This window comes from Pogona vitticeps, chromosome 10, assembly GCF_051106095.1.
Source record: "Pogona vitticeps strain Pit_001003342236 chromosome 10, PviZW2.1, whole genome shotgun sequence".
NCBI classification, from domain to species: domain Eukaryota; kingdom Metazoa; phylum Chordata; class Lepidosauria; order Squamata; family Agamidae; genus Pogona; species Pogona vitticeps.
The window spans coordinates 14,423,242-14,450,623 of NC_135792.1; the positions used below are offsets into that span (position 1 = coordinate 14,423,242).

General features: G+C 43.1%; 1 protein-coding gene across 1 annotated transcript in view; it reads left to right on the top strand.

Moving 5' to 3' along the window:
• The window catches only part of LOC110089525 (uncharacterized), a 38,199-nt gene that overhangs the window by 9,026 nt on the left and 1,791 nt on the right, over positions 1-27,382 (top strand). Inside the window, exons 3-4 of the mRNA XM_020812662.3 lie at positions 23,645-23,793; positions 26,481-26,594. Of these exons, the coding sequence (XP_020668321.3) occupies positions 23,645-23,793; positions 26,481-26,594 (263 nt within the window). The remainder of the gene's footprint in view (positions 1-23,644; positions 23,794-26,480; positions 26,595-27,382) is intronic.

Below are 27,382 nucleotides of genomic sequence, written 5' to 3' on the forward strand. Positions count from 1 at the left end.
CTGATAGCAATCAAAGACCTGTAGTAAAGCCATTTATGCCACATAAATGTTTGCCATGTAAATCTAGGTTGAAGAAGTTTTTGTCCTTCAGAGGAGCCCTTCAATCTACCTTTTCTCCCCAAGCAAAATATTGGTTTGTCAGCAAGAAGAGGGTATTCTTTGACAGGAGTTGGCTCGTTTCCTTGCTTTTATCATCTTCATTTATGTCTGAAGAAACCCAATAGTGTTTCCAGAGAAATGGCAGTTGATAAAGGAACAGTTGTGTTCTCAAATGGGCAAATGTGACAAAAGTAGTTACAGAATGGCTCTCTCTCCCAGCACAAGATTAGGTTTTGCATATTCTCTTAATTCAATCGCTGCTTTGCTATTTTGTTTCCGACCTGCACAACCACTTGCTTCGTTGCCAAGAAAACTGATTAGAACCATGAGATTAAGAAGGATTTTAAAATTTGCACTTAATTTATTTGGCTGCAGCTGTTTAGATGAGAAGTTGGACTGTGTGTGCTAGGGTAGGGATGAGGAGTAGTGTTTGTGAGTCTGCTTCATATCCCCACCCCATCCCACCCCCACAATTTAGATTCTGTTGAAATTCATGATATAATTGTCAGCAAACACGGGTCCGAAAACACGTGTAAGCCTGGACAGAGAGCAATCAGGAGTTTGCACATGCTAAAATGGGCTGAGTGAGTCCAAACTCAGCTAGCCATGATACAACACTCCTTCTCACAGGTCTGCCCACATAAGAACACCCTGGTACTCTTAGATATTATTATGAAAAGGTCAAGTGGGCTTTGTAGTCCTTAGACTTAACTTGCACCACTGACAGGACTCTAAGTAAGCTAGGCCGAGGCAGTACTCTCAGATGACCCTATGACAAGTGTACTGTTCAGAAAACCAATTGAGTTTTATAATCTTTATTTTATTAAAGAATAAACATGTTACTAGGTATCAAAGCCAAATTAAACCAAAGCAAATAAACTAGCATTGTGCTGGTTAGTTACAAAGATGTAGTGAGGCAAAGAAAACATGAAAAATAGAAAAGTGTTCAAAAACCTTACAAAAACACAAAAAGCCATTAAAAAGAATAAAAACAGTTCCAGTCCAGGAAATCATTAGTAAAAACAAAATAATTCGAGTAGGTTATAAAAAGGCTATAGTCCTCAGTGATCCTGTAGAACAAGAATCCTGTACTAAAAAGAAAGATTCAGTAAAAGTCCTATTATCCTTAGAAAAGTCCAAGAGTATAGTCCATATGGAGTATCCCAAGAAAAGAAGTCCACAAAGAATATTCCATAGGTAACAGTCCATAGAAAACAGTCCATGCATAGTCCTTAGGAAAAAGCCCATAAATCCATAGGTAATCCAGTATAGTAAAGGTTAGTCCCATGTGTCACGAATGAATGAAGAGTCGGTCTTGAATGACTGAAGGATCGGTCTTGAAAGACAATGTCCATAGGGAAAAAGTTCCTTTTTCAAGAGTAACTGGCAAGGGCTTATCGCACCTTCCCACGATGTCATCCAATCAGAGTTCGTTACTAGGCAAACAGTCCTGTTGCATCACATGACTTCTTTCCCATACACACCAGATGTTATTTGGGTTTTCTGTGGTTTATCAAAGAGTCACAACAATTCCCATCTAATCACACCGAGTCCTTTTTCTCAGGCTGTCAGAATAACATTCTCTCTGCTCGCCTAGAAAACAACTTGTCAGCATAGCAAAGATACTTTATACAAAGAAACAAGATGGTACCTCTCTGGCTCATTTCTTAATTACAAAACCCATATGCCTTAAAAGATTTTAACTCAAAATTCCATCTCATCACAAGCCCCTGGAAGATTAACAAAATTCTCAAACAATTTAAGTTTTAATTTTGATAACTGAATAAGATGAGATGCCATAATTAAGCAGTAACAAAATAGAGAAAGATATTAACTTGAACATAAAGTAATACATTTCAAATATGATTCTAAAATAGCAAAACAATTGATACATGAGAACTATTATAATTACAGTATTTACCATACATGAGAGAAAATTGCATTAGACACCTCTATTAGTCTAAAAAACAGAATAAACAAGTTAGCATAATTAATCCAATACATCACTCTGCATATGCTCAGATAATACTCTAGTCATCAAACAGTAAAATAATGAAACCAGGGTTAACATCATACTAACTTGACAAACCAATATGCTGATATGAAGTAATAATGGATAAAACACTCTATGTATGCTCAGGAACATTGTCATACAGAATATCAAGAAAATTAAACATCAGAGCTTTAACAATTCTAGCCATTCTCTCCCCTTGCATCTGCACTGAACATTCTAGATAAACAGTGAGCAATCAAGGCCTTCTTTCCAGGTAGATGTTCAACATCAAAATCATATTTTTGCAATCTGAAATACCACTGCATTAATCTTGGGCTTCGATGTCTCTGCTTCTCTAAGAATGTCAAAGCATTATTGTCTGCTTGAATAACCACTTTCCGTGTACATCCATATATTCTGAAAACATGAAGAGCCCACAAAATTGAATAGGCATTTCCCTCTTGAGAGTTATACTTTCTCTCTCTTTCCTTCAATTTTCTGGCCACATAAGCTAACACAGACTCCAATATCTGTCCTGGGCTAAATTGATCAATGCCTTCCACGCCAGTATCTACCTCCACATCACTTCCTCCACCTTGTTCATTATTCTCTTGGTCTACCTCTGCAACCACAGGTACAATATTGGGAACGCCTTGGTCCAGAAATGCCACACCCCTGAAAACCTGTATTGCTGAGTTAGCTGTGCTATCAGGTTTGGTCACAAGAGGCCGCTGTTGCATCAAAGTTCCCTCGGGAGTACTCTGCATAGCCTCAGAAACAGTATCAGCATTCTCACCACTTCCTTGGAAAATAGGCTGTTGAAAACAAGTATGGTCCCAAACCTCTGCTTTTCTTTCTAAAGATCTTTCTGAGAAGGTTAACTGTGGTTCTGGGCCAAAGTTTCCAGATATGATTTCAGTCTCTGGAGAAACATCAGTACTTTGTAATCCCAAAAAGTTAGCGCTTCCCCCTTCATTGGTTGTGTTAGAAACAGTCCCACAACCCGGCAGGTTCAAATGCAGCTTTCTATCTTGAAGCAAGCTTACAGAATTAGCCCCACATTCACTTGTACTATTGAAACAATGTGAAAGCCCATGCTGCAAGGTTTCTGTACCATTAAGTCCTCCTGTAGCATTACTCAACGTCTCTGGTACAGATACTTTATCTCCTTCGGTCTGCTTTGATGCTTTTTCTCCTGCTCCCATTAGTTTTCCCTTATTGAGCATTGCTTCCCTGCTAAATTGCCAAGAAGTCCAAGGAATACCCTCCAACTTCACAGTATCCAATTCCACTGTTCTCTCTGGGCTAAGAGAAGGGGGGTTGTTTGAGATCTGACACGCATCAAGATCTGCTGACACAAGTCCTAGCAAAGAATTAAGCTGAGTCTCTATTACATCATCCTGCTGGTATCTTACTTCCCCTTGAACTGCTGTTGCTTCTAAGCTGATGTGAGGGCTCTCAGTCACAGCAATTGCTTGACTGCTTCGGAAAATCCCTTGCTCTCCCTCTTCTGGCAAACCCATAGTCTCATGAATTATTTCAAAGCTTCTCACCTGTCCTGGGCTCTGAAGAAGAGCTGAGGGTTGTGCTGAGCTGCATTCGAATGCACTGAAGTTCTCTGGAGCACTGCAGTTTTCCCTTGCGTCGTCCGATGCTAGTTCCTCCACGGAAACAGCTCGGTGAAGCGATGTCTCTTTCTCCTGCATTCCTTCCTCTACACGCGACTCCCGGGCCTGTAAATCCTTTGTTTGGACGGATGATAAATCGCTGTCTCCTCTGGAATGCTCATTAGAATTCCACTGGGCCTCGTTAACTCTTTCCACGCAAGTATCTTGCATCTCAGGATCGCTCCCAATTGTCTTGAGCATCTCGTTGCAGTAATCCCCAAATGAACCCTGCTGAGCTTGGAAAAACCTTTGCATCAAGCCAGGTCCTGTGCTTAAAAAATGTTTTAAAAGTAAGTTTTCCTGATAAAGCTGCTCTATAAGCGAATCCCTTTCCCGAATTTTCTGCTTGGCTTGCTTGAAAAATCCCGAAGCCACTTCCAAGATTCTGTCCACGGCTGCCGACTGTTCTTGCTCCCCCATGTTCTGCTGGCAATCTAGCCTAGGCTAGGTCAGCAATAAAAACAAAACACACTCCAAGGAAAAAAAAATTAAAAATCTCCTCTGCACCTTCAACCAACTGCTGTCACTCTGCTATCCTAAGATATGCAAAGGGGACAGACAGCTGCCAAAACCAAAATAAAATTAAAAATCTTCTCTGCACCTTTGACCAACTGCTGTCTCTCTGCTATCCTAAGATAAGCGAGAGGACAGTCAGCTGCCAAACCAAAATACTGAAAAATCCAAAAGGAAAAGAAAAACTGTGACCACTCTGTGAACCCTAAAGTTACAGAGATGATCAATGACTGAGCTGGGTGCAGATAGATACCACTAGGGCCAGGTCATCCTGACAGATGCTGAGATCATAGGGCATGACTCTAGGCCAAGCCAGATGCAGCTAGGTACTCCTGACAGATCCTAAGATCGTAGTGGGAGACCCAGAGCTAAGCTGGATAGAAACAGGGCCAGGTGCTCCGGCAAATCCTAAGATTATAGGAGTACGTTTAGGCCAAAACAAGCTGGATGCCAGTCCCAGAACAAGGTAGCCAGAGTCATTTATGCAATCCTAAGATTGTGAAATGACCTGCTCAAACTGGGTGCTATTGCAAAGGCAGGGTCATCCCTAACAGATCCTAAAATCCTGGGCATGACCTGAGCCAGCACTGAATGCAAGCACTCCAAAAATAAAGGACATGCATCTTAGAATTACTTCACTACAACGTTGTAACAACCTGCACATGCCTACTGATTAAATCCAATTGTCTCCTAACAGTTTGCTTGTCCCACTGGGAATCTCTTTCTTAAAAGAGCACCCCAGATTCTAACACACATTACCACAGCCTGAAGATTTAACACCTCTCACCGCAGCCTTTAGATCTAACTGCTGGCAAACAGCGTTTCCTAGGAAGCTACTGTTCACCCTCAGGGATGCACCTAGCTCCTTAAAGCATCAGTGTCCCACTGCAATCAAAACTTAGCTTGTGGATCAGAGTCACTCAAGCTGCTAGACAGAACAAAGATTGGTCATCCTGAGGTACTACAAAACCCAGCACGTGGTCCATCCCACCGCTGCCACCATGTCAGCAAACACGGGTCCGAAAACACGTGTAAGCCTGGACAGAGAGCAATCAGGAGTTTGCACATGCTAAAATGGGCTGAGTGAGTCCAAACTCAGCTAGCCATGATACAACACTCCTTCTCACAGGTCTGCCCACATAAGAACACCCTGGTACTCTTAGATATTATTATGAAAAGGTCAAGTGGGCTTTGTAGTCCTTAGACTTAACTTGCAATAATCAAGTATAATCTTATGATATAGTCAAGTGTAATCTCAGTCTAGTATATCTCCCTGTCACAGGCTATCCAGATGCAGTACAAATAGCATTCTAGTTAAAGGGAGGATCACATTCAGACAAAAGCAACACAGCAAAAATGCAGAAACGTTAAAATTTATGGCAAGTGAAGTAAACAGGTGAGAGTGGAAAAAAGAAGTGCGCTCCGGGAAAGAGGATCTTGACTGGCTGTGCTGGTTGGTGGATTCTGACAAGTATAGTTCAAATAAGTAACTTTTCAAAGCTGCAATCAGGAACGGAGGCAGAAATGTTAGATTCTCTGGAGTTTTTATTAGCTTTCCTGTGGCTTTTGCAAGATGCTTGGTGAGCAGAAATACAAATTTTCCTGCTATGGAAATATGACAAAATGTGAACTGCATATTTCTGCATTTTGGTTTTCTGCTAAAGGCACGAGAACAGAACCTTTAAAAAAGCTGGTAATTAAGTATGTTCCCATTCTGTTCATCTGAGAAAGAACTGCTGATCATTTTAGGAGCAGCTGCCCATTTTGAATTTCCTATACCATTCATGTTATTTTTTTTTCTGGGCCATTGTGGGACTTTTTAAAAATGGCAGCCCCACAAGCATGCCACACAGCCCACATGAGCATGTCACTCCCCCCCAACCAGTCCGCATTTCAGAAAAGGTTGAGGACCACTGCTTTAGATCATGTTGCATTGCACTTCCTATGACCCTTCACTGTTGACTAATACTAATGGGAGTTACATCCCCATACTAAAAACCAGCTCCAGAGAGAACCTTCTTGGGGCATCTTTAAGGGGCAGATACTGATTCTGTTCCCCTTTTTGAATGGAAAAGAGAGTTACAGCAAAGTATGACTCTGTGGATTAAAAAGAACTCTGAATTGTAAAACTATTCGATTTTTTATTTCCTGATGCATAACCAATACTCTGGACTAGAAGCAATAGTTAGGACAGAATATGGAAAAAAGAAAATAGTGTCAAAATGGTATATTTTGTACAGTATCTCTGTCTGTTGAAACTATGTGCAGAACACATCATACATAAAACTGGACTACATTAGCAATCTAGAGATTAGGAGGACAAGTGAAAATTGGTGACACATCAGCAATTTAAGTTATGTAGGTGCCATCATATCACTTCCAGAAAACATCAGTGATGTGTAATAATCACTGATAAAGGTGAAGGAAGAATGTGCAAAAGCACTGCAGCTGATGATTAAGAACACAACAATCATTGCTGTGGAAGGTCTACTTTAATGCTGATAGTTAAGAAACTGAAATAATAATAATAATAATAATAATAATAATAATAATAATAATAATAATAATAATAATAATAATAATAATAATAATAATAATAATAATAATAATAATAATAATAATATAATTTATTGTCATTGTAAGTATATACACAGTATACCCATACAACGAAATTCACAGACACCCAGAGACCAGACACATGCACACACGTAACATTCCCCAAACACTCCCCACCCACTAGAAGTCCCCCACTAAAAATACAAACATCTACACCTCAGGCCAAGTAACACAGTCCAACTAATTATTCACTACTGGTGGTCTTTAAGCTCATTATTAATTGCAATTATAGCTCTAGGATAAAAACTATTTAGAAAACGTGTGGTCCGAGTCTTAATTGTTCTATATCTTCTGCCAGACGGTAACAGTTCAAAAAAGTTATAAGCAGGATGGGAAGAGTCTCTCAGAATGCTGTGTGACTTCCTCAGACAGCGGGAAATAAATAACGAAATACTTTATATTCCTTAGTTCAATCATCAAATCCAAATGGAGACTGCAGCCAAAAAATCAAAAGAAGACCAGGACTTGGGAGGGCAGCAATAAAAGAGCTAGAAAATATTGTCATGTGTAAGGATGTGCCTCTGGAGAGAAAGGCCAAGATCATCCACACCATTGTATTCACAGTTACTGTGTGTAGATGTAAAAGCGTACTAGGCAAGGTGTTGGAGTGGGTTGTGGCTTCTCAGCTCCAGGAGTTCCTGGATGAGACAGATTATCTAGATCTATTTCAGTCTGACTTCAGGCTTGGTTATGGGATAGAGACTGCTGTGGTTGCCTTGGTGGATGACCTATGCTAGGAACTGGATAAAGGGATTATGTTCCTTTTGGTTGTTCTGGACCTCTCAGTGGCTTTTGATGTCATCAACCTTTTTGATACAATTGGCGATGGTATCATGCTGGTCCGTCTCTCTGGGATGGGACTTGGAGGCACTGTTTTACTGTGGCTCTGGCCCTTCTTGGAGGAGAGAACTGAGAAGGTTGTGCTAAGGGACTCCTGTTTGACTCCTTGGCTGCTGGCCTGCAGGGTCCCTCAGGGGTCTCATTTGTCCCCTATGTTATTTAACATCTACATGAGATCACTGAGAGAGATTGTCCAGAGTGTTGGGGTATGCAGTATGCAGATGACACCTAACTCTATTTCTCCTTTCGATGTAAATCTGAGGAAGCTGTTTCAATTCTAGATCAATATCTGGTGTCAGTAAAGGACTGGATGAGGATGAATAATCTAGAACTTAATCCAGACAAGACAGAGGAGCCCCTAGTCAGTCAAAAGGTAGATCAAGGAACATGGATGTGACCTGTGCTGGATGGGGTTGCTCTCTCTCTGAAAACACAGGTACAGTGGTGCCTCACTTAACGGCAATAATCCGTTCCAGGAAAATCGCCGTTAAGCAAAAACACTGAAAAGCGAAAATAAAACCCCATTGAAACGCATTGAAAACCTTTCAATGCGTTCCAATGGACTTAAAACTCACCGTCCAGCGAAAATCCTCCATACGGTGGCCATTTTCGCTGCCTGTATAGCGAGGAATCAGTCCCTAAACACAGTGGTGAGCCATTTTAGTTACCCGGCGGCCATTTTGAAACCGCCAATCAGCTGTTTAAAAATCATCGTTTTGCGAAGAATCGGTTCCCGAAGCAGGGAACCGATCATCGCAAAGCGAAGTTCCCCCATTTAGACCATCGTTTTGTTATCGCAATTGCGATTGCAAAAAGATTGTCGTAAAGCGGATTTGTCGTAATGCAGGACAATCGTAAAGCGAGGCACTACTGTACACATCTTGGGAGTGCTCCTGGATTTGTCTTTGATACTGGATGCCGAGGTTTTGGTGCTGGCCAGGAACTTTACAATTACACAGTTAAAAATAGTGTACCAGCTCCACCCATTTCTAGAGAAGTCTGATCCAGCCATGGTGATGCATGCCTTTGTTACAGCCCAGGTAGATTACTGTAACACACTCTATGGGGGGTTGTGTATGGAAAGTGTTAGGAAACTTCAGCAGGTACACAGTGCAGCAGCCACTGGGGCTGGTCACGGGGATCACATAACTTCCCATTACAACAGCTCCATTGGACAGAATTCAAAGTGCTGGTTCTAACCTGTAAAGCCCTAAATGAGTTGGGTCCAAGCTATCTAAAAGACCGTGTCTCTTTTTATGAGTCTGCCTGCCTGCTTGCTTGCTTGCTTATTTATTTGGGGCACACACTACGGTCATCGAAAGATTCACGCGTTGTGGTCAAGCTCAGGGAGACTGCTGCACATCAGCCAACTACAGTGGGGTCTCGACTTAAGAACTTAATCCATATTGGAAGGTGGTTCTCAAGTCGAAAAGTTCTTAAGTCGAATCTGCATTTCCCATAGGAATGCATTGAAAACCATTTAATCCGTATCTGCTCTTTTCTGTCCATAGAAACTAATGGGAAGCTGCTATTCTGCCTTCTGCCACTAGAGGGGGATATTTTCTTTCTTTTTTCCCCTTAGGTTCAGGGAAGGCAGGGAACACTAAAGGCAGCACTTTAGAACTCTTTTTTTTTAAAACGAAGCCAATTTTAAATAATGTTTTAAAGCATGTTGTGCTGATTTTTTCAGCACAAAGGCACTCAGGCAGGCTTTTTAGGTGCTGAGCAAGCCTCCGGAAGCCTGCTCAGAGCCAGCCGATCAGCTGTTAGGCGGGGAGAGGAGCGGGGAAAACCACAAAATGGCTGCCAGGCTCTTTCTGGGCGTCGGCTTTTAGCTCTTTCCTGCTCTTTTTCCTGTGGTTTGGGGGCTACCAAGGCCTGGTAAGTGACTTTATTTAACAGTACAGTATTTATTTTTAAGTTTCTGACCCTTTCCCCCCCTCCAGAAGCCTCTAAGGGGAGGGAGGGGGGACTTTTTTCCCTGTTTGTAACTCGAGGGAAGTTTGCATGTCGAGTCCTTACCTTCCCTATAGGGCAGGTTTGTAACTCGAATTGTTCGCAAGGCGGGTCGTTCTTAAGTCGAGACCCCACTGTAGAGCTGTTAGCAGTCATCAAATCTTTTTGAGCTTTCCAACTGCTGATAGCTGGTCGCTGAGTTGAAGTCATCATGGACAATATGACCACCCTGTATTACATCAACAAACAAGGTGGCACCCACTCCTTACATCTCCTCTATCTAGTGATCCAGCTGTGGGAATGGTGTTACAATCATCACATCTTTCCAGTGGCTCTTCATGTCGCTACAGAAGACAAAGAGGTTGTGACCGTGTGAGCCATCTGACCACCAGACTCATGAATGGGCACTCAATGACAGCATCTTCTCTCTTTTCTGCAGTGGGTGGGGGACGCCAGGTCTGGACATCTTCGCCACCCAAAGCAACATGAAGTGCATCAAATATTGCTTGAGAGTGGGGAGAGGAGAAAACTCTCTAGGTGATGCCTTCATGGTGGGTTGGGACAATGGTCTACTTTACCTGTTTCCACCCATTCAACTCATCCAGAGGACGATAATCATGATCCGTCAACTGGATTGAGATGCCATATTGATAGCATCTTCCCTACTCACTCAGGACAAGGGTCGGATTTGCCATCCTGACCTCAGCTCTCAACATCTCACTGCGTAGAGAATTCTAAAGTGGCTAAAGTCCTGAATAGAGTAAGGAAGCCATCTACTTAATTATTGTATTCTTACAAATGGAACTCATTTATCAAATTTGCTGAATCACAAAAATGTATATAAGGGGGGAGTGCAAAGAGGGGAGATTATTATTAGAGAGTTAGGGAATTAGAGAGTGGGAGAGTGACAGAGGGCTTAAAAGAAGATCTGTATACAGGGTTAGATATAGGTTAGGTAATTGAGTAATTGAGTGTCAAGTAACAAAGAACTGTGCAGGGTTAAGGTCTGAGAAATATAGTGTGACAAGTGATTCATTTACTCAGTGATTTCCATTTTATGTTTGTATTCAATAAATCATCATTTTTATTTTTAAATCCATACTAAGTCTGAAGTGTCAGGTTTATGTGTGGTTGGTGGCAGCGAAGTGTGTATGTGAGTGTGAAGGATCGTGACCTGTCATCTCTTGTGGTGACGTAGGAGGAGGTGGCAGTCGCGACAAAACTGGTGCCAGCGTGTGGGATACGAGTTGTCCAGTTGCCCAGTTGCCCAGAAAAGCCTTGGCTAGTGTGACCAGAGCAAAAGGATTTCAGTTAGGTGCACCTGAAGTGGGGTGTGGGTAACTCTCTAGGATTTGTCTCCAGGGGGGAGCAGATCTAGTAGAGAGGCACCTAAACTTCAGAGTGAGGGAACTGACTTATGAGCTCTAGAAGGTCCATTTTGTGAGGGAGATTGGCCCAAAGTAGGAGGCTGTTGTGACTTGGTCTGAGAGTCCAGAGTTGGGAGAACTCGGAAGGGACAGACAGACCAAGGGCAGCGAAGATTTGGGATTTCTCTAGTGAACTACAGAACCTGAGAGAGGGTGAAGCTGTGGTGGATCTTGAAGTAGAGCCAAGGGCAGAAAATTAAAGTAGCTCTAAATCTGGCAAGAGGCCCGGTGAAGGGGCAGAAGCCATTAGAGACTACAGTAACAAGCCTAGCCATATCTGTTGGTATACCCTGGTAAAGAGTGTCAGACCTAAAGCACAGCAAGAAGAAAAATATTTTTAAACAGAGGCGTGGAAATTGACAGGAGCTTTTTGAGTTAGTAAAATGCCTCTCACACGCAGTCAAATGGCAGAAGTGAGTGAACAAAGAGACCAAGCAATGTCAGACTGGTCTGGGGATGAGTCAAATGGTGAGGGAAGAGTTGCCTCAGTGCAGGAAGAAGCTAATGGGGGGCAGTTATCAGAACTGAGGAAAATTCAATTAACCCAGGAACATGAATATAGAATGAAACAAATGGAAATGGAAAAAGAGGAAAGAGAGAGAGAGAGAGACAAAGACAATTTGAACTGGAGAAGGAGCGTATGGCTTTTGAACTTAGGAAATTGGAATTACTGAACCAAAACAACAACAACAACAGAGATTCTGGTTCTGAACCTAGCCAGTTATCAAAATCAGATCTGAAGAAATTTCCCACATATAAACAGGGGGATTGTCCTGAAAACTTCCTTAAAATCTTTGAACGAAGTTGTGCTGATTTTTCTGTGAGGGAAACAGAGAAAATGATAATTTTGAAGTCTCTCCTGAGTGGAAAAATGGCTGATGTGTATGCTGATATGCCAGTTGAGCTCAGTAAAGATTATTCAGAGTTCAAAAAAATGGTTTTCAATCGATTTGGCATTAATTCAAAACATCTTAGGCAGAAGTTCAGAAAACTTACTAAAAGATCAGATGAATCTTATACCCAACTTGGTTTTAACTTAGAAAAGTGTTTAGATCGGTGGCTTGAACAGGAGAATGTAAAAACTTTTCAGGAATTGAAAAATGTTGTGGGCCTGGAGCAGTTTTATTCCTTACTCCATGGGGAACTTAAATTTTTAGTTCAAGAACGGAAACCAACTGACGTTAGAAACGCTGCTCAAATAGCTGATTTTATTTCTCAAATAAGGGGCCCTAGTTGTTACGAGGGGAGAAGTGTGAGGAAAACATGGGACCCAAAGTTCTCTAAGGAACAAGCACAGAGACAGACTAAAGTAGGCGGCCATTTTAGTGAAAAGCCCTCAGAACAGGGCCAGAACAGTAAACAAGTTTTGGAGGGAAAAGAGAAACTTGAAAGATTTGATGGGAAAAGCTCATGGGGGGAGAGAATCTGCTTCATTTGCAAAAAGAAAGGCCACATTGCTGCACAATGTTTTAATACAAGGCAAAATAAAGAAATTCCACCTCAGAAAGTTAATGTAAAAGAAGCAAAGGCTGTATTATGTGTTCAGAGTAAACCTCAAGCTTCTTCTATTGAAAGTTCTGTTACCATGGAAACCCAGGCAGAGGCAGTTAGGAGCTCTGAATTGGATACATTGAAGGAGCTGCCTCTTGCTGAAGTTGTCCACTGTTATTATATAGAGACCAATGGTGCGTTATTGGAATCTGCTGGGGACAGGATAAAAGTTTTTGAAAATGACTATTCTGCTTTGAGAGACACTTGTTCTCAAATTTCTATTTGCCACTCAGACATAGTACCACAAAGTTGTATGATTGCTGACCAGACTCTATCTGTGAAAGGGATTGGGTCAGAACTAGTTTCATTACCTGTAGCTGATTTGAAAATTGAATATCAAGGTTGGAAGGGATTGTGGAGAGTGGGGGTGTCTTCTGAGATTCCTACCCCTTTTCTTATTGGTAATGACTTAACAAAGCATGTCAAGAGTGCCCTGGTGGTAACACGTGCACAATCAGTACAAAGTGAAGCCAGTAATGAGACTGACTCTCAAGAGCCAGAGAAATTTGTACCACAACCTGAGGCATTCTCAGTTGAAATACGTACCTCAGAAAAGCCTCTTTGTCAAGGAACAAACAGCAGACCCCACCTTAAAAGACTGTTTTGGAAAGGTGACTGATAAAGATTTATCACCGGAGTGCCCTGAACGTTTTATTATTAAGAATGGTTTACTTTATAAGGAAAAACTGAATAATATTTCAAAAGGGGGCCCTGAAGTTAAGAGACAGCTGGTGGTGCCTGAGAAATATCGCCCTATGATTCTGGAAAAGGGACATGCAGACATTTTCTCAGCTCATATGGGGATAAACAAGACCAAACAAAGAATAGCCCAAAACTTTTACTGGCCTGATATGGGTAAACATATTAAGAGTTTCTGTCAAAGATGCCATATTTGTCAGAGACAGGGCTCTAACTGTGATAAAACTAGAGCAAAGCTATGCCCATTACCAGTGATTTCAACTCCTTTTACACGTCTAGGGGTGGATATCATAGGTCCATTGCCCAACGCCACTAAGCGGGGGAACAGATTTATTTTAACTATAGTAGACCATGCAACGAGATATCCGGAAGCGATCCCATTACGTAATATAGAGACCCAGACTGTAGCAGAAGCCTTAGTAATTTACATGAGTAGGATGGGTTTTCCTTCTGAGATAATCACAGACTTAGGAACCTCTCATACATCCAAACTTATGAAAAGGTTAGGCAGGGGGGTCGTTCACATCAATGCCCTGAAGCCTTATTACAGAGAGACCAACCATGTGCAGTTTGCAATAAAAGCGGCTGATAAGGAGGAACATGGGTTGCCCTTCGGGGAAGGGAGGGGCCCACAAAAGTTCAATCCACAAGAGGTGCAGATCAGCCCTGCTCTATCCAGAGAACAGCAGGATAGTTGTAGAACGCTAGTTACAAAACCTCAAGAAGTGTTCTCAAACAAACCTGGTGTTGACAAGGGAATGCTACCCAGGACTGACACAGGGAATGCTTCTCAGTCTGTAACACCATATAGAGTAACAGGTTATTACTTTGACAAAGAGCTAAACGAAATGCTGAATGATCAAATTATTGTACACTCATCTAGCGCTTGGTTAGCCCCTGTAGTTTTGGTAGACAAGCCGGATGGCAGTGTCAGGTTCTGTGTGTACTACAGCAAGTTATATTCAGTAACTAAACCTGATGCTTATCCTATGCCTAGGCTTGATGACCTAAGTGAGATGATTGGAGGTTGCAGAGTCATATCCTTTTTAGGTCTAACCAAAGAGTGTTGGCAAGGAAGAAGTGATCCTAGGGCCCAAGAGAAAATCGTGTTTTGTAGTCCATTTGGCCTGTTTGAATTTCGAGTCTTTAGCTTTGGCTTGCGAAATTCACCAGCAACATTTCAAAGGCTCATTGACCATACTCTGAAAGGGCTTAGTGACTTCACGGTAGCTTATATCGATGACATAGGGGTCTTTAGCAACACCTGGCAAGATCACCTACATCATCTAGAATTAGTGCTACAAAGATTGAAAGATGCTGGCTTAACCGTTAAAGCTAGTAAGTGTCAGCTAGGTAACTCAGAGATGAAGTACCTAGGTCACATAGTGGGAGGAGGCCTAATCAAACCTTTAGAGGCCAAGGTAGAAGCAATCCTGAATTGGCCCAGACCTACCACTAAAAAGAAAGTGAGGTCCTTTTTAGGTCTGGCAGGGTATTACAGAAAGTTTATACCCGGTTTCAGTGAGATTGCTGCACCTTTATCAGACCTGACAAAGAAGCAGAGCAGCAACAGCGTTTCCTGGTCGGAAGAGTGCGAGATGGCGTTTGGACAGCTGAAAGATGCTTTAACCAACCATCCAGTGCTGCATGCTCCTGACTTCAACAGAGAGTTCATCATCTTCACGGATGCGTCTAATGCCGGTGTGGGAGCGGTACTGTGCCAACAGGATGACAGCGGAGACCAACATCCAGTGGCGTACCTGAGCAAGAAGTTGCTTCCCAGGGAGAAGAGTCTTTCTACCATCGAGAAAGAGTGTTTGGCGATCATCTTCGCGATCCGGAAGTTAAAGGCTTACGTCTGGGGTCGACATTTTACCTTGTGCACTGATCACTCACCTCTGTCGTGGTTGCGGACTACGAAATCACAGAACAGTAAACTGATGAGGTGGGCGCTTCTTTTGCAGGACTGTAATTTCGAGGTTAAGGTGGTCAGAGGGACTATAAACTGTGTGGCTGACGCCTTATCCAGAAGACCGGAAGACGACATCTGAAGAACTTATGGACTCTGTACATGGTATATGGCAAAGTAAAATGTTTGGACAGTTATGTGTTGTGTTATGATAAATGTTATGCATTGCATGTTTTTGTATACCTGTATGGCGGAAGTGTAAGTATATTTAAATACTGTAGTTATATTAAACTGTGTTGATAAATGTAATGCTTGATGTTGTTTTCAGTTGTTTTGGGGAAAAAGCACCTTAGCTTTCCCCCACAAAACAACTTATTAAAGGGGGAAGGTATGTGACGTGTGCCATGACATCACCTGCCTGTCTTGGCTAAGGCTGGAGTTTCCTGGCCTATGGCAGGGCAGGAGGTGGGTCTTAAAGGGGTGGAGTTTTTGTATATAAGGGGGGAGTGCAAAGAGGGGAGATTATTATTAGAGAGTTAGGGAATTAGAGAGTGGGAGAGTGAGAGAGGGCTTAAAAGAAGATCTGTATACAGGGTTAGATATAGGTTAGGTAATTGAGTAATTGAGTGTCAAGTAACAAAGAACTGTGCAGGGTTAAGGTCTGAGAAATATAGTGTGACAAGTGATTCATTTACTCAGTGATTTCCATTTTATGTTTGTATTCAATAAATCATCATTTTTATTTTTAAATCCATACTAAGTCTGAAGTGTCAGGTTTATGTGTGGTTGGTGGCAGCGAAGTGTGTATGTGAGTGTGAAGGATCGTGACCTGTCATCTCTTGTGGTGACGTAGGAGGAGGTGGCAGTCGCGACAGCCTACAATCCCAATTTCTTTGGATGCCCTTCTTAAGTTCCTTTGTTACCTGTTTGACCAAGGTTAGGCTCATTCGAATTTAAAAGTTTATATTTCTGCAATGGTTTCTTACCAGCCGGAAGGGTCTGAAGCTTCCCATTTGTTCTCTCATCCTACGTTAAAGAGATTTCTAAGAAGACTGAGAAATATGTGTTCACCTGTTCAGCTTCCCCTTCCCAATGGTCTCTCTGGTCATTCTGTGTGCACTTGCTTGCCCTCCATTTGAACCCATGGCTTCTGCAAGCCTCAAACTTCTTTCTATTAAAACTTTGTTCCTTGTGGCGATAACCTCTGCACGCCTAGCAAGTGAACTGGCTGCTCTTCGAGCCTATGACCCTTATATCCAATTTTTCCCTGACAAGGTTGTGTTATACCCAGATTTATCTTTCCTTCCCAAGGTGATTTCTAATTTCCATGTCAATCAACTTCTAATTCTCCCAACATTATTCCCTAATCCATCTTCTGATGTTGAGCGCATGCTCCACTCCCTTGATGTTTGTCGTGCCCTAGCATTTTACATTTCCAGAACCAAGGACTTCCGTATTTCTCCAAGATTCTTTGTCTGTTTCCGTGGCCTGTGAAAAACAATCCACCTTGAGAGTGGCTCTTGCCTCCTCACAAACACTCTCAAGGTGGATTGTCTCGGCCATTACGTTGGCTTATGAATGGCAAGACTCCGCCAGAGGTGGTAAAGGCACACTCCACTAGAGCGATGGCAACGTCTACAGCCTTGTTGTGTGGCGTTGAAGTCCCTGACTTCTGTCGAGTGGCCACTTGGCCTACACCCTCGACTTTTGTGACACACTATCGTCTTGATGTCAGAGTCAAGAAGGAACCAAGTTTTTGAAGAGCTGTGTTGACTTCATTGTTGGCGTGACGGCCCTTCTTCCAGTAAGTGAGCTTGCTAGTCACCCATTTGTGTGGATTCACAGAGGCCACAAGAAGAAAGAGAGGTTACATACCTGTAACCATGGTTCTTCGAGTGGTCCTCTGTGAATCCACACATCCCACCCAGCCTCCCCGCTGTCCATCACGTTGTCTTGAGCTTTATGGGGGTCAGAGCTTTGACAGTGGCCGACATACGGAACTGAGGTAACGAGCGGGCGGAGCATGTGCACCAAGGGGCAACATCTTCCTAATCACATCTTTTTAAGCTCTAAAATATTCCGAGGAGTCCTGTGCAGGCACAGTAAAACCCATTTGTATTTTAGAGGACCACTCGAAGAACCATGGTTACAGATAAGTAACCTCCCTATCTGTCGTATAGGAAAAGACTGAGTTAAAATAGGAATTGTGCATCTTTGCCTTTTTTTGTTATCTGTTAGAATTTTTCCAGTGTAATGCAATTTTAAAAACAGGTGACTACATGATGTACAAGGAAGCTTGAAGTGCCCTCCTCCAGAATGTTTTTTTTTTGTTGAAAGCAAGGTATTTAATTTAACTTGCTTGTAAAAATTGATTTACTGTGAATATTTTTGGCATATGAGAATGTCTCTGTCATTGTAAATTGTGTTGGGCAGGGCTGCCACTCCTACCACTTACTTCTCTCTGTCTCTGTGTGTGTGTGTGTGTGTGTGAGAGAGAGGGGGGGAGGGAGGGAGGGAGGGAAGAGAGACTGACCAGTCTTGAGGGAGGCAAATGGGAAAGCCTGAGGTACACAGTTAGAGGCAAGAGGCAGGAGAAGTGTGAAGAGCTGTCTTTGCAGTGGGGAAAAATGGGTCCGAGGCATGGAATGTCGTGGATCCGCATGATTTTTATGTAGGATCATCCCCAGACCACTCTCAATCATACATCGTCTTTGTCCACAGGCTGGACAGTGGTTTGGGGCAGATCCCGCTTATTATATTCATGTTGAGATTTGCATGCACCCGTGGGAGTTCGTGGGGGCGGAGTTAAGGAGGGAGAAGAAAAAGGAGGGAGATTAGAAGATGAGGAAGATGGAGTTTGGCAGTTTGGAGTTGAGATACAGTTTGGGAAGGTGATAGAGAATAAAAAGGAAGGTTATTCTTCATACAGTGAACCCTCGACTTACAGAATTAATCCGTATTGAAATGGTGAATGCAGGTGGAAAAGTCTGTAGGTCGAGGCTCCATTGACCTAGAATGCATTGAAAACCGATTAATCCTGTAACTGGCTGTTTTTGTTCCCTTTTGATTTTTTTTTCCCAGTCTGTAGGTCGATTCTCCGGCTGCAAGTCGAACCTAAATTTTGCGGCTAGAGAAGTCTGTAACTCGAAAAGTCTGTAAGTGGAGCTGTCTGTAAGTCGAGGGTCCACTGTACTTGGCCCACCTCGACTTCTAAAAAGAAAATCCAAGTGTTCCTTGGATTAGCTGGATATTATAGATTTGTCCCGAAGATTAGTGAAATAGCTACTCTATTAACGAACTTAGCCCGAAAGAAGCAAGCTAAAAACATCCAGTGGATATCAGAGTGCCTGGTAGCCTTTGATTGTCTGGAGAGAGTGCTGATCTGTGTTTTTGCACCACGGCAAAGCCATGCACCCATGATTTCTGTGGTATACCCTGTGTGTACAAACAGGATATGATTCACAGTAGTTTGGTGCAGATCCAACGTAAAAATCATGTGGATCCATGAAGATCCGTGTCTGGGACAGATGCGAATGCCTTTCTGTGTCAGAGTAAATGTGCCTTGAATCGTTGTCCCCTGAATTCCAACAGCATGTCTTTCATATTGGACAGCTGTCCCGAACTTTGGCATTTTCCCCTTCCTATTCCACAATCTGATCTCCCTCACTCTCCTCCTTCCTCCTTCTTGCTCTCTGCATGCTGGGTTGCAGCCTAGAACAGCAATGGGGGTTTAGGTGGCCAAGAAAGGAGGGAGGGAGGGAGCCTTCAAAGGCAAAGCAAGGCAATTCCCCTCCCTACTGACTCTCCACTCCCATTTTCCTCTGCAACCCAAAGTCATGTAAACAGGCTGGCTGAGGTGCAGAATGTGGAGCCAGTGAGCCAAAAGAAGCCAACATTAGTGCAGCTGGAGCTCAGCCTTCTAGCCAGCAGACCCTTCCCTGGGTGGAGATGTGTCAGGGACTTCGTAAATCTCTCTGACATACCATAGCCCACTTTGTCCAGTGACTCAGGGTAATACATGATGGGAACTCCCTCCAGTTTTCTGCTCTCCTTTGTCCACTAACATTTGTGCTGTGCAAGGGTTTGATACTTATTTGAGGGTGAGGAACTGTGCCATTTCCAGGCATACAAAGAGCTTGTGAAAAAAGAAACATAACACACGGGATTTGTTATGGCATGAATGTTCACCAGGGAAATCTGCCTCATCAGATGTTCTACATGCATCATTTACATTCTTGCCTGTAAGAGCTCACCCCTCCAAATGCATTGTTTAGCCTCTGATGTGATACATACTTTCCTACCTTTTTTGCAGCTATTGACAAAACTCAGCTGCTGTTTCAGAAATGTCACTTGGACTCTCTTGTCCAGTGAAGCTGCAGAAAATAGAGGTGTGATTCAGGGGAAAGCTTGCCATGAGCAGGACAGTCTATATTGTGTCCTAAAAATAACCACACATTCAAGGGGGGGGGGAAGCTGAATCCTGTAGCCTGTACACATTGTGCAAGTGTGTATATATGTTGTTCATTTTTATTATGGTCTGGTTCTGCTAGAGCAAACAACTGCCCAGTAGCGTTCCCACTTACCTTACTTAATGCCTCTTTCTGTAAATGTGTGTCTCTAGTCATGAGAACTAGAAACATATTTTATTCTAGAATTGCCTTATATTAAATTGGAATACAGTAGGACCCCCGTATCCGCAGAGGATTAGTTCCAAGCCCCCCCCCAATGGTGAAAAGACCGGATTATAGCGAACACTTTTATAATAGCAAACACTATATATTGCACGCTCTCTGGCTTCCTCTAGTGGCCAGTTCTGGTAACTTCATTATTAGAAAAATGTATGGGGGGATTTTTGTCCGCCAGTGGAGTCTTCCACACACACCTCCCTGGGGCAACGCCCCCAGGAGGGCTCCTTTTATTAACCTTACAAATTGTTGATAGTATACAGATAGGATGATGGTTACACAATGCCAATTAGGATTGACCCAAGAAAGGCTTTAAAGTTAGCTCTCTATTTCTATGAGAATAAGGAAGAATGGGTAGCCGCTCCTCCTCTCAGAAGCAGCTGCGTCCCGCTAGGAGAGTGTGCGCATCACTACAACAAGAATGCAACTTAGCAACCTTGGGGAGAGGGTTCCCACATTCCCTCTTTTCCTTTTTTATTAATTAAAGTTATATATTCTTTCATATGCTTATGAATTACATATAGATCCTTTCTATGAAGGCCAGAAGGCGGAGCTTTGAAACAAGCAGTTATTACGGAAAAAAAAGTTGGAATTGGACTGCAATTCCCAGTAGCCTTCACCACCAGTTGTTCTGGCTGGAGTTTCTGGGAGCTGCAGTTCAAGAATTCAAGGTTGGGAACCATTGCTCTACAGTCATGCTGGCTGGGAGATTGTGGAAGTTGTTGCCATTCAAAAAGTAAGGCTTCCAAGCTATGTTTTTCCTGTACTCCTAGCTCCTTGGTTGCAAAGCATGAGAGAGATAAACATGGCGGCTTCCTTCAGGGAAGGAATGCTGGAAGGTTTTTCCCCCTCCTTTCTTCTTTGAGATCTGTTGTTGTTTAGTCATTTAGTCGTGTCTGACTCTTCGTGAACCCATGGAACAGAGCACGCCAGGCCCTCCTGGGTCAAATTCATGTTGGTACAATCAATGACACTGTCCAACCATCTCATCCTCTGCTGTCCCCTTCTCCTCTTGCCTTCACACTTTCCCAACCTCAGGGTCTTTTCCAGGTTGTCTTCTCTTCTCATGAGATGCTAAAATATTGGAGCCTCAGCTTTAGGATCTGTCCTTCCAGTGAGCACTCAAGGTTGATTTCCTACAAAATGGATAGGTTTGTTCTCCTTGCAGTCCAGGGTACTCTCAAGAGTCTCCTCCAGCACCACAATTCAAAAGCATCCATTCTTCAGCAGTCAGCCTTCTTTATGGTCCAGCTCTCACTTCCATACATCACTACTGGAAAAACCTTAGCATTGACTATGCGGACGTTTGTGGGCAAAGTGATGTCTCTGCTTTTTAAGATGCTGTCTAGGTTTCTCATCGCTTTCCTCCCAAGAAGCAAGCGCCTTTTAATTTCGTGGCTGCTGTCTCCATCTGCAGTGATCATGGAGCCCAAGAAAATAAAATCTGTCACTGCCTCCATATCTTCCCCTTCTATTTGGCGGGACGTGATGGGACCAGTGGCCATGATCTTAGTTTTTTTTTATGTTGAGCTTCAGACCATTTTTTGCACTCTCCTCTTTCACCCTTATTACAAGGTTCCTTAATTCCTCCTCACTTTCTGCCATCAGAGTGTATCAGCGCTCAGCTGCCTCTTGTGGCTGCCCATTGACTACCGCCGCTGTCCGATTGCCTCCTCTTCCTCCTGCCAGGGTTTACCTCCAGCTCACATCGCTGCCTTGCCCCTTGCCCGAAGGAGATGATCTCTGGAGGAGATGATCTGACATTGGCATCAGCAGTCAATGGGCAGCTGCGAGAGGCGACCAAGCATGGCTGCTCCTCTGCCTTCGTCTTCACCTCCTCCTCCTCCTGCAGTCTCCTCCAGCACCACTCGTGGGCTCAGCAGCAGCAGCAGGAGGTGGAGACAGAGGCAGCCGCGCTCGGTTGCCTCTCGCGGCTGCCCATTGAGTTCTCCTCCACCTCCAGCAAGGGTAAAAATTAGGGGGTTGTCCTATACATTGGGGAGGGGTCGTATACACGGAGTGTTAAGACTTTGTGTGAAGTAATATAGTTCACTGTGTTATTGCACAGCTGTAGCACTCATTATTCTTATTTTTCTCTCTGTTTCTCTCTGTTTTTTTTAAATCCAGGCTGCACTGTTGGGACACATGTATTTGTAATAAAACCAAGCTGTGGATTCGGTGTGATAGCCCTGAAAGGCCGTATTGAGAACAGAAAGATAATGCAAAAACAAAGAGACTGTTGTGATATAGTTACTGTATTTGACCTGGAATAGGGATGTTCAGATTCAAACCCTAATTAATTTAAATTAAGAGAAAAATATTATTTTTCAGTGCTGCTGTATGTTGTAGGCACAGCTGGAAACATTGTGAGAGTAACCAGTGCCAGAAAATCAACAACAGGTTAGGCATCCTTCAGTCTCAAAAGACTATGGTAACATACTCTGAATAGAGGACTCGGAACTGCATCTAATGTGGCTGAGAAGGCCAATTCGAGAGTGACAATTCCTTCCAGGCTGAAGACAAATACAGTCTGTCCCCTGTCCAGCTCCCTGATTTTGCTGGTTTTGGGACTGCCTCTTTGCCTTGGCCTGCTGGACAACGGGCTCTTCAAATTGGGAGAGGCTGTGATGCACTGCCTGCCTCTAGGCTCAACGCTCAGATGTCAGGGTTTCCCATCTGTGGAGGTCCATTCCTAAGGCTTTTAAATCCCGCTTACAGATATCCTTGTATCGCAGCTGTGGTCTCCCCCTCTGGGGCGCTTTCCTTGCACTAATTCTCCATACAGGAAATCTTTTGGAATCCGACCATCAGCCATTCTCACGACATGCCCAAGCCAACATAGACATCACTGTTTCAGTAATGTATACATGCTAAAAATTCCAGCCCGTTGTAGGACTAATCTGTTTGGAACTTTGTCCTGCCAGGTTATCCGAAAAATATGTCGGAGGCAACACATATGGAAGGTGTTCAGCTTCCTCTCCTGTCGTGCACAAAGGGTCCAGGACTCACTGCAGTAAAGGAGTGTACTCAGGACTCAGGCTCTATAAATATGGATCTTGGTATATGTCATCAGCTTCTTATTAAGCCATACTCTCTTTGTGAGTCTAGGGAAAATGGTAGCTGTTTTGCCAATGCGCTTATCCAGCTCAACATCTAAGGAGAGAGTGCCAGAGATAATTGAACCAAGGTACACAAAGTCATGAACAACCTCCAATTTTTGCATGGAGATGGTAATAGAGGGAGGTGAGTCCACGTCCTGGCCCATGACTTGTGTTTTGTTCAGGCTGATTGTTAGTCCAAAGTCTTGGCAGGCCTTGCTAAAACGATTCATAAATTGTTGGAGGTCTTCAGCAGAATGGGCAACAATGGCTGCATCATCGGTGAAGAGGAAGTCCTGCATGCATTTCAGTTGGACTTTGGTCTTTACTCTGAATAAAAATAAAATCAACGTTGTCCCTCCTTTGCTGCAGCAGCAACTGTGGCCTGGACTATGACCTGTATAAAGATGGGTTTGGTGTTTTGATCTCTTCCCTTCAATGACTTTTTTATTTACCAGCATGGCTACAGAAGGAATGTGTTTTTTTTTTATACCCTCCTACACTTCAGCATGCACAAACAACCTTGAATTGAGGCTCTTTATTTAAGGGTTTTTTGCCAACAGGCCTCTCTCTTAATCTCTATTCCTGCAGGGTTTATGAGTACCCAGAGATCCCCCCTCTCATCAGTTACATTCCTGTCAAGATCAGGCGGAGACACCTAGGGGCACGGAGCAAGACCAGCCTAGGCCCACATACAGCGCTAAGAGGAAGCAGCAATTCCACAACAGGCACTACAAAATGTGAGTTCTTTTGCACCCGAGATCTTGGTGTCAAGGTACCTCCTGTCTAGCCTTCAGTAATTCTACAGTTTGATGTCAATTATGCATTATGTCTATATTGCTGTGTGCTTGATCTAACTAACACTGTTTGGCTGAGCTGACATTATGGCCCAGATTGTTTACAAAGATTCCTGTTGCTCACAATAATGTAATGAATAATTTGGCTTCTTGGGGCAGTCTCGCTAGCCAGAGACCACCTCTGAAAGAGAATTCAAAAATGCAGGCAGTGTCAATAAATGAGGAACGGGTATTTTATAAACCTAATGTCCTTTCCAGACCAAGTGGTTTCCCAGTACTTTGCACGCGTATAACAGGAATAACTTGCATCAATATGCTGTTCCTAGAAGAGTCCATCGATTTCTCTCCCAGCTTCTGGGAAAAGGGAAGCTAGAGTGCAGGTGGCGGCCGCGGCTGTGTCTCGGGGCCTGTCCACACCACTGGGAAATTTGGCGGGGTCGGATCTGCACTTAAAAGGTTCTTATCTTAAGTGTCATCTATTTTAACTCTGAGCAACCCTGCTGCCCCAAGCCGAAGACTGTACTACTACACAGAGCAAAGTTTACCTGATTTACTCACGATTAAGGAGCCACATACAAAAGTACTCAGGGACAGCTGCAGCATGAGGGGAAAAGGTTGGGGTAAAGGTTGGGAGGACAGCAAGGAGGGAGCACTCCCGTTTCCCTGCCTTTCTCCTCAGCCCGGGCTCTGCTGGGGCTGCATTGCCCATGGAGTCAACATAGCTCCCTTCCCTGCAGCTGTAATTTAGGGAGCTGGGGTGGTTCCCCCCCCCTTTGTTAAATAAAGTAAGTGGGATATTGAAATGGCCATGCATCAACCGAGCACGGTAATTATAATTTCACTGCATTGGTCAGGGAAATGTTATAAAACAAGACAAAAATAGAAGAGAGAGTTTCTGTGCCCTCCCTTTTAATGTCACAGCCCACCTATTATATCATAGGGTTTTCACCTCTGTTAATGCTGCCCATAGTGCCGTTTGGGTGTGGGCTATCTGTCTGCACAGGCTACACAATGAGATAATGAAGATTCTGTTGTATCATGCCAAGAAGAATACATGTCCTACTGGTGTGCCAGAAAGGCCAGGACATCTTGTGAAGGGGCAAGATGGATTGTTCTAAGCAGTAATGTGTGGGTGCCATCGTTTGGTTCAAACTGACTGTACCAATAGTGATCCATATATCAATCTATTTGCCCATGTGGACAGCTTCATCGTCTCCACTACCCAGAAACTCTCGTAGTTTTGATCCTGTGAGCAGTAACTGCAGTGCACCGTGGTTTGCTTCTGAACAATGTTATCAAGAGTGTCTTTAATCCACTTTTTCTGAGAGTAGTCATATGTCATAGTGGGGAGACTATTAAGAAGAAGACTAGGAGGTTCCAGGAAATGCAGAGCTAAAGGGCAGGGAATCTAGAAACCAGCAGTTTCAAGGAAGGATCCAAAATAGGCAGTGAACTGGAAAATAGTACCCTGAAGGATCACTAGATGTATGTTTGGGTCCCCTATGGGGAGAAAGACAATTAATCAGTCAGTCAATCAATGTACGATATGTATGTTTACAAAGCCAGATGAGATAGGGAACTGAAGCAGCATTGCATGTTGTTGTGAACTAAACATCCAAATGTTTGATTCCAAATTCTTTTAAAGTTTTATTCCAGTTTGTTCCATGCCAAGCTGGTCCTAAATGTTATGGCCAGAATGCTGTGGATCCTGAATAGTGTAAGTAGGCAGTAGTGTATGCTATCTGGCTATTGTGCACCTCAGCTTCTCAGGACAGAGAATGATCAAACAACAGGTGGTGGGCAAAGAGGGAACAACTGCTGTACAGTTGCTTTATGTACAGTATTTCCAGATGTGTTTCCTACACACAGATGCTTCTACATTCTGCAATTACAGGTTTCTGGGTTTGAAGTGCAGCATTCAATATGCACAACTGCATCTGTACATCCTTAATAATAATAATAATAATAATAATAATAATAATAATAATAATAATAATAATAATAATAATAATAATAATAATAATAATAATAATAATAATAAACTTACAGCAGCCCTTTGCATGGTTTTCCAGGTAGAGAGTAGCTTTACCATTCTCTTCTTCTGAGGGGGGGTACCCTGGGACTGTGCAGCTTGTCCAAAGCCACACAGACTGGCTGTACTTGCAATCTTTAGCTCTGCAGCCAGATACCTAACTCACTGAACTATCCAGCCAGCATCCTTACACACGCCAAATTCTCCCAGTTAAAGATTTTCAAATCTTCTTTACAGGCCTCTAGAAAGCTATACAGTATGTCTTTTCTTTTGTTTTGTTGCTGTAAACCATGCTGTGAAGACAATAATCTTGAAAGTTGGCTAAGAAATGCACCAAATATATGAATATGTGGTTTAAAACAGTATTTCATTCGCCCTCCTGTTTTTCTGCAAATCACAGCCAACTGAGATTGCTTTTCATTAAAAAAAAAAACAGAATGTTGTCACATACATTTGTGTGCAGCATGTGGTTTCATCTCAAAGGATGGATTCAATTACTTGTACACATAGGTATAAAACTATAACCCCTCAATCCCCAGCATAGACAAAAGGGTACCAGTAATGGAGCTTAACCAGTTCACAAAGTCTTTTCTTCTAGTGAGAGCAGAAGAGTTACACTCCATCAAAGGAGAACTAAGCCAAATAAAAGCGCAGGTGGATAGCTTGTTGGAGAGTCTGGATCGGATGGATCAGCGACGTGAGCACCCCATAGGTGAGTAGGTCAGTATGCTTAAAAGATGTCAGGAACATTTGGTGATGATTTCTTTAATACCATTAGTGAGCAACATGCTTAAGCGAAAAAGAAAATGGCCTTGATGGCAAAGGGTGAGTTCTTTATTATTTCTTCATTTACAAACTTTTATAGACTGCCCAGGGACGTGGTGGCACTGTGGGCTAAACTGCAGAAGCCTGTGCTGCAGGGTCAAAAGACCAGCAAGTTGTAAGATCGAATCCACGCGACGGAGTGAGCTCCCGTCGTTTTGTCCCAGCTCCTCGCCAACCTAGCAGTTCGAAAGCATGCAAATGCGAGTAGATAAATAGGTACCACCTCAGTGGGAAGATAAAACGATGTTCCCTAGTCACGCTTGCCACGTGGCAACGGAAACTGTCTTCGGACACGGACAAGCACTCGCTCTACAGCTTGAAAACGGGATGAGCACCGCCCCCTAGAGTCGGACACGACTGGACTAAAATGTCAAGGGGAACCTTTACTTTTATAGACTGCTCAAATCTGGAGATTTCAAAGTTGTGTACAACAATAATGAAATGTACAAATACAGAAGACACACTCTTAAAATACAAGGATTTACATTGTCTGTGAAGCCAGTGGTTGCTTGGACTACATAAGGGAAGGCTTGTAAAAAACTTAGTTACATTTTCAACATACTGCATGTCTAAAACTACAGTTGGTGCATGTTGAATTTAAAATGGAAGGGTTTTTCACAGAAGTGGGGCCTTCTTACTAAATGCCCTACTCCACATAATTGCAGGACTGAGGTC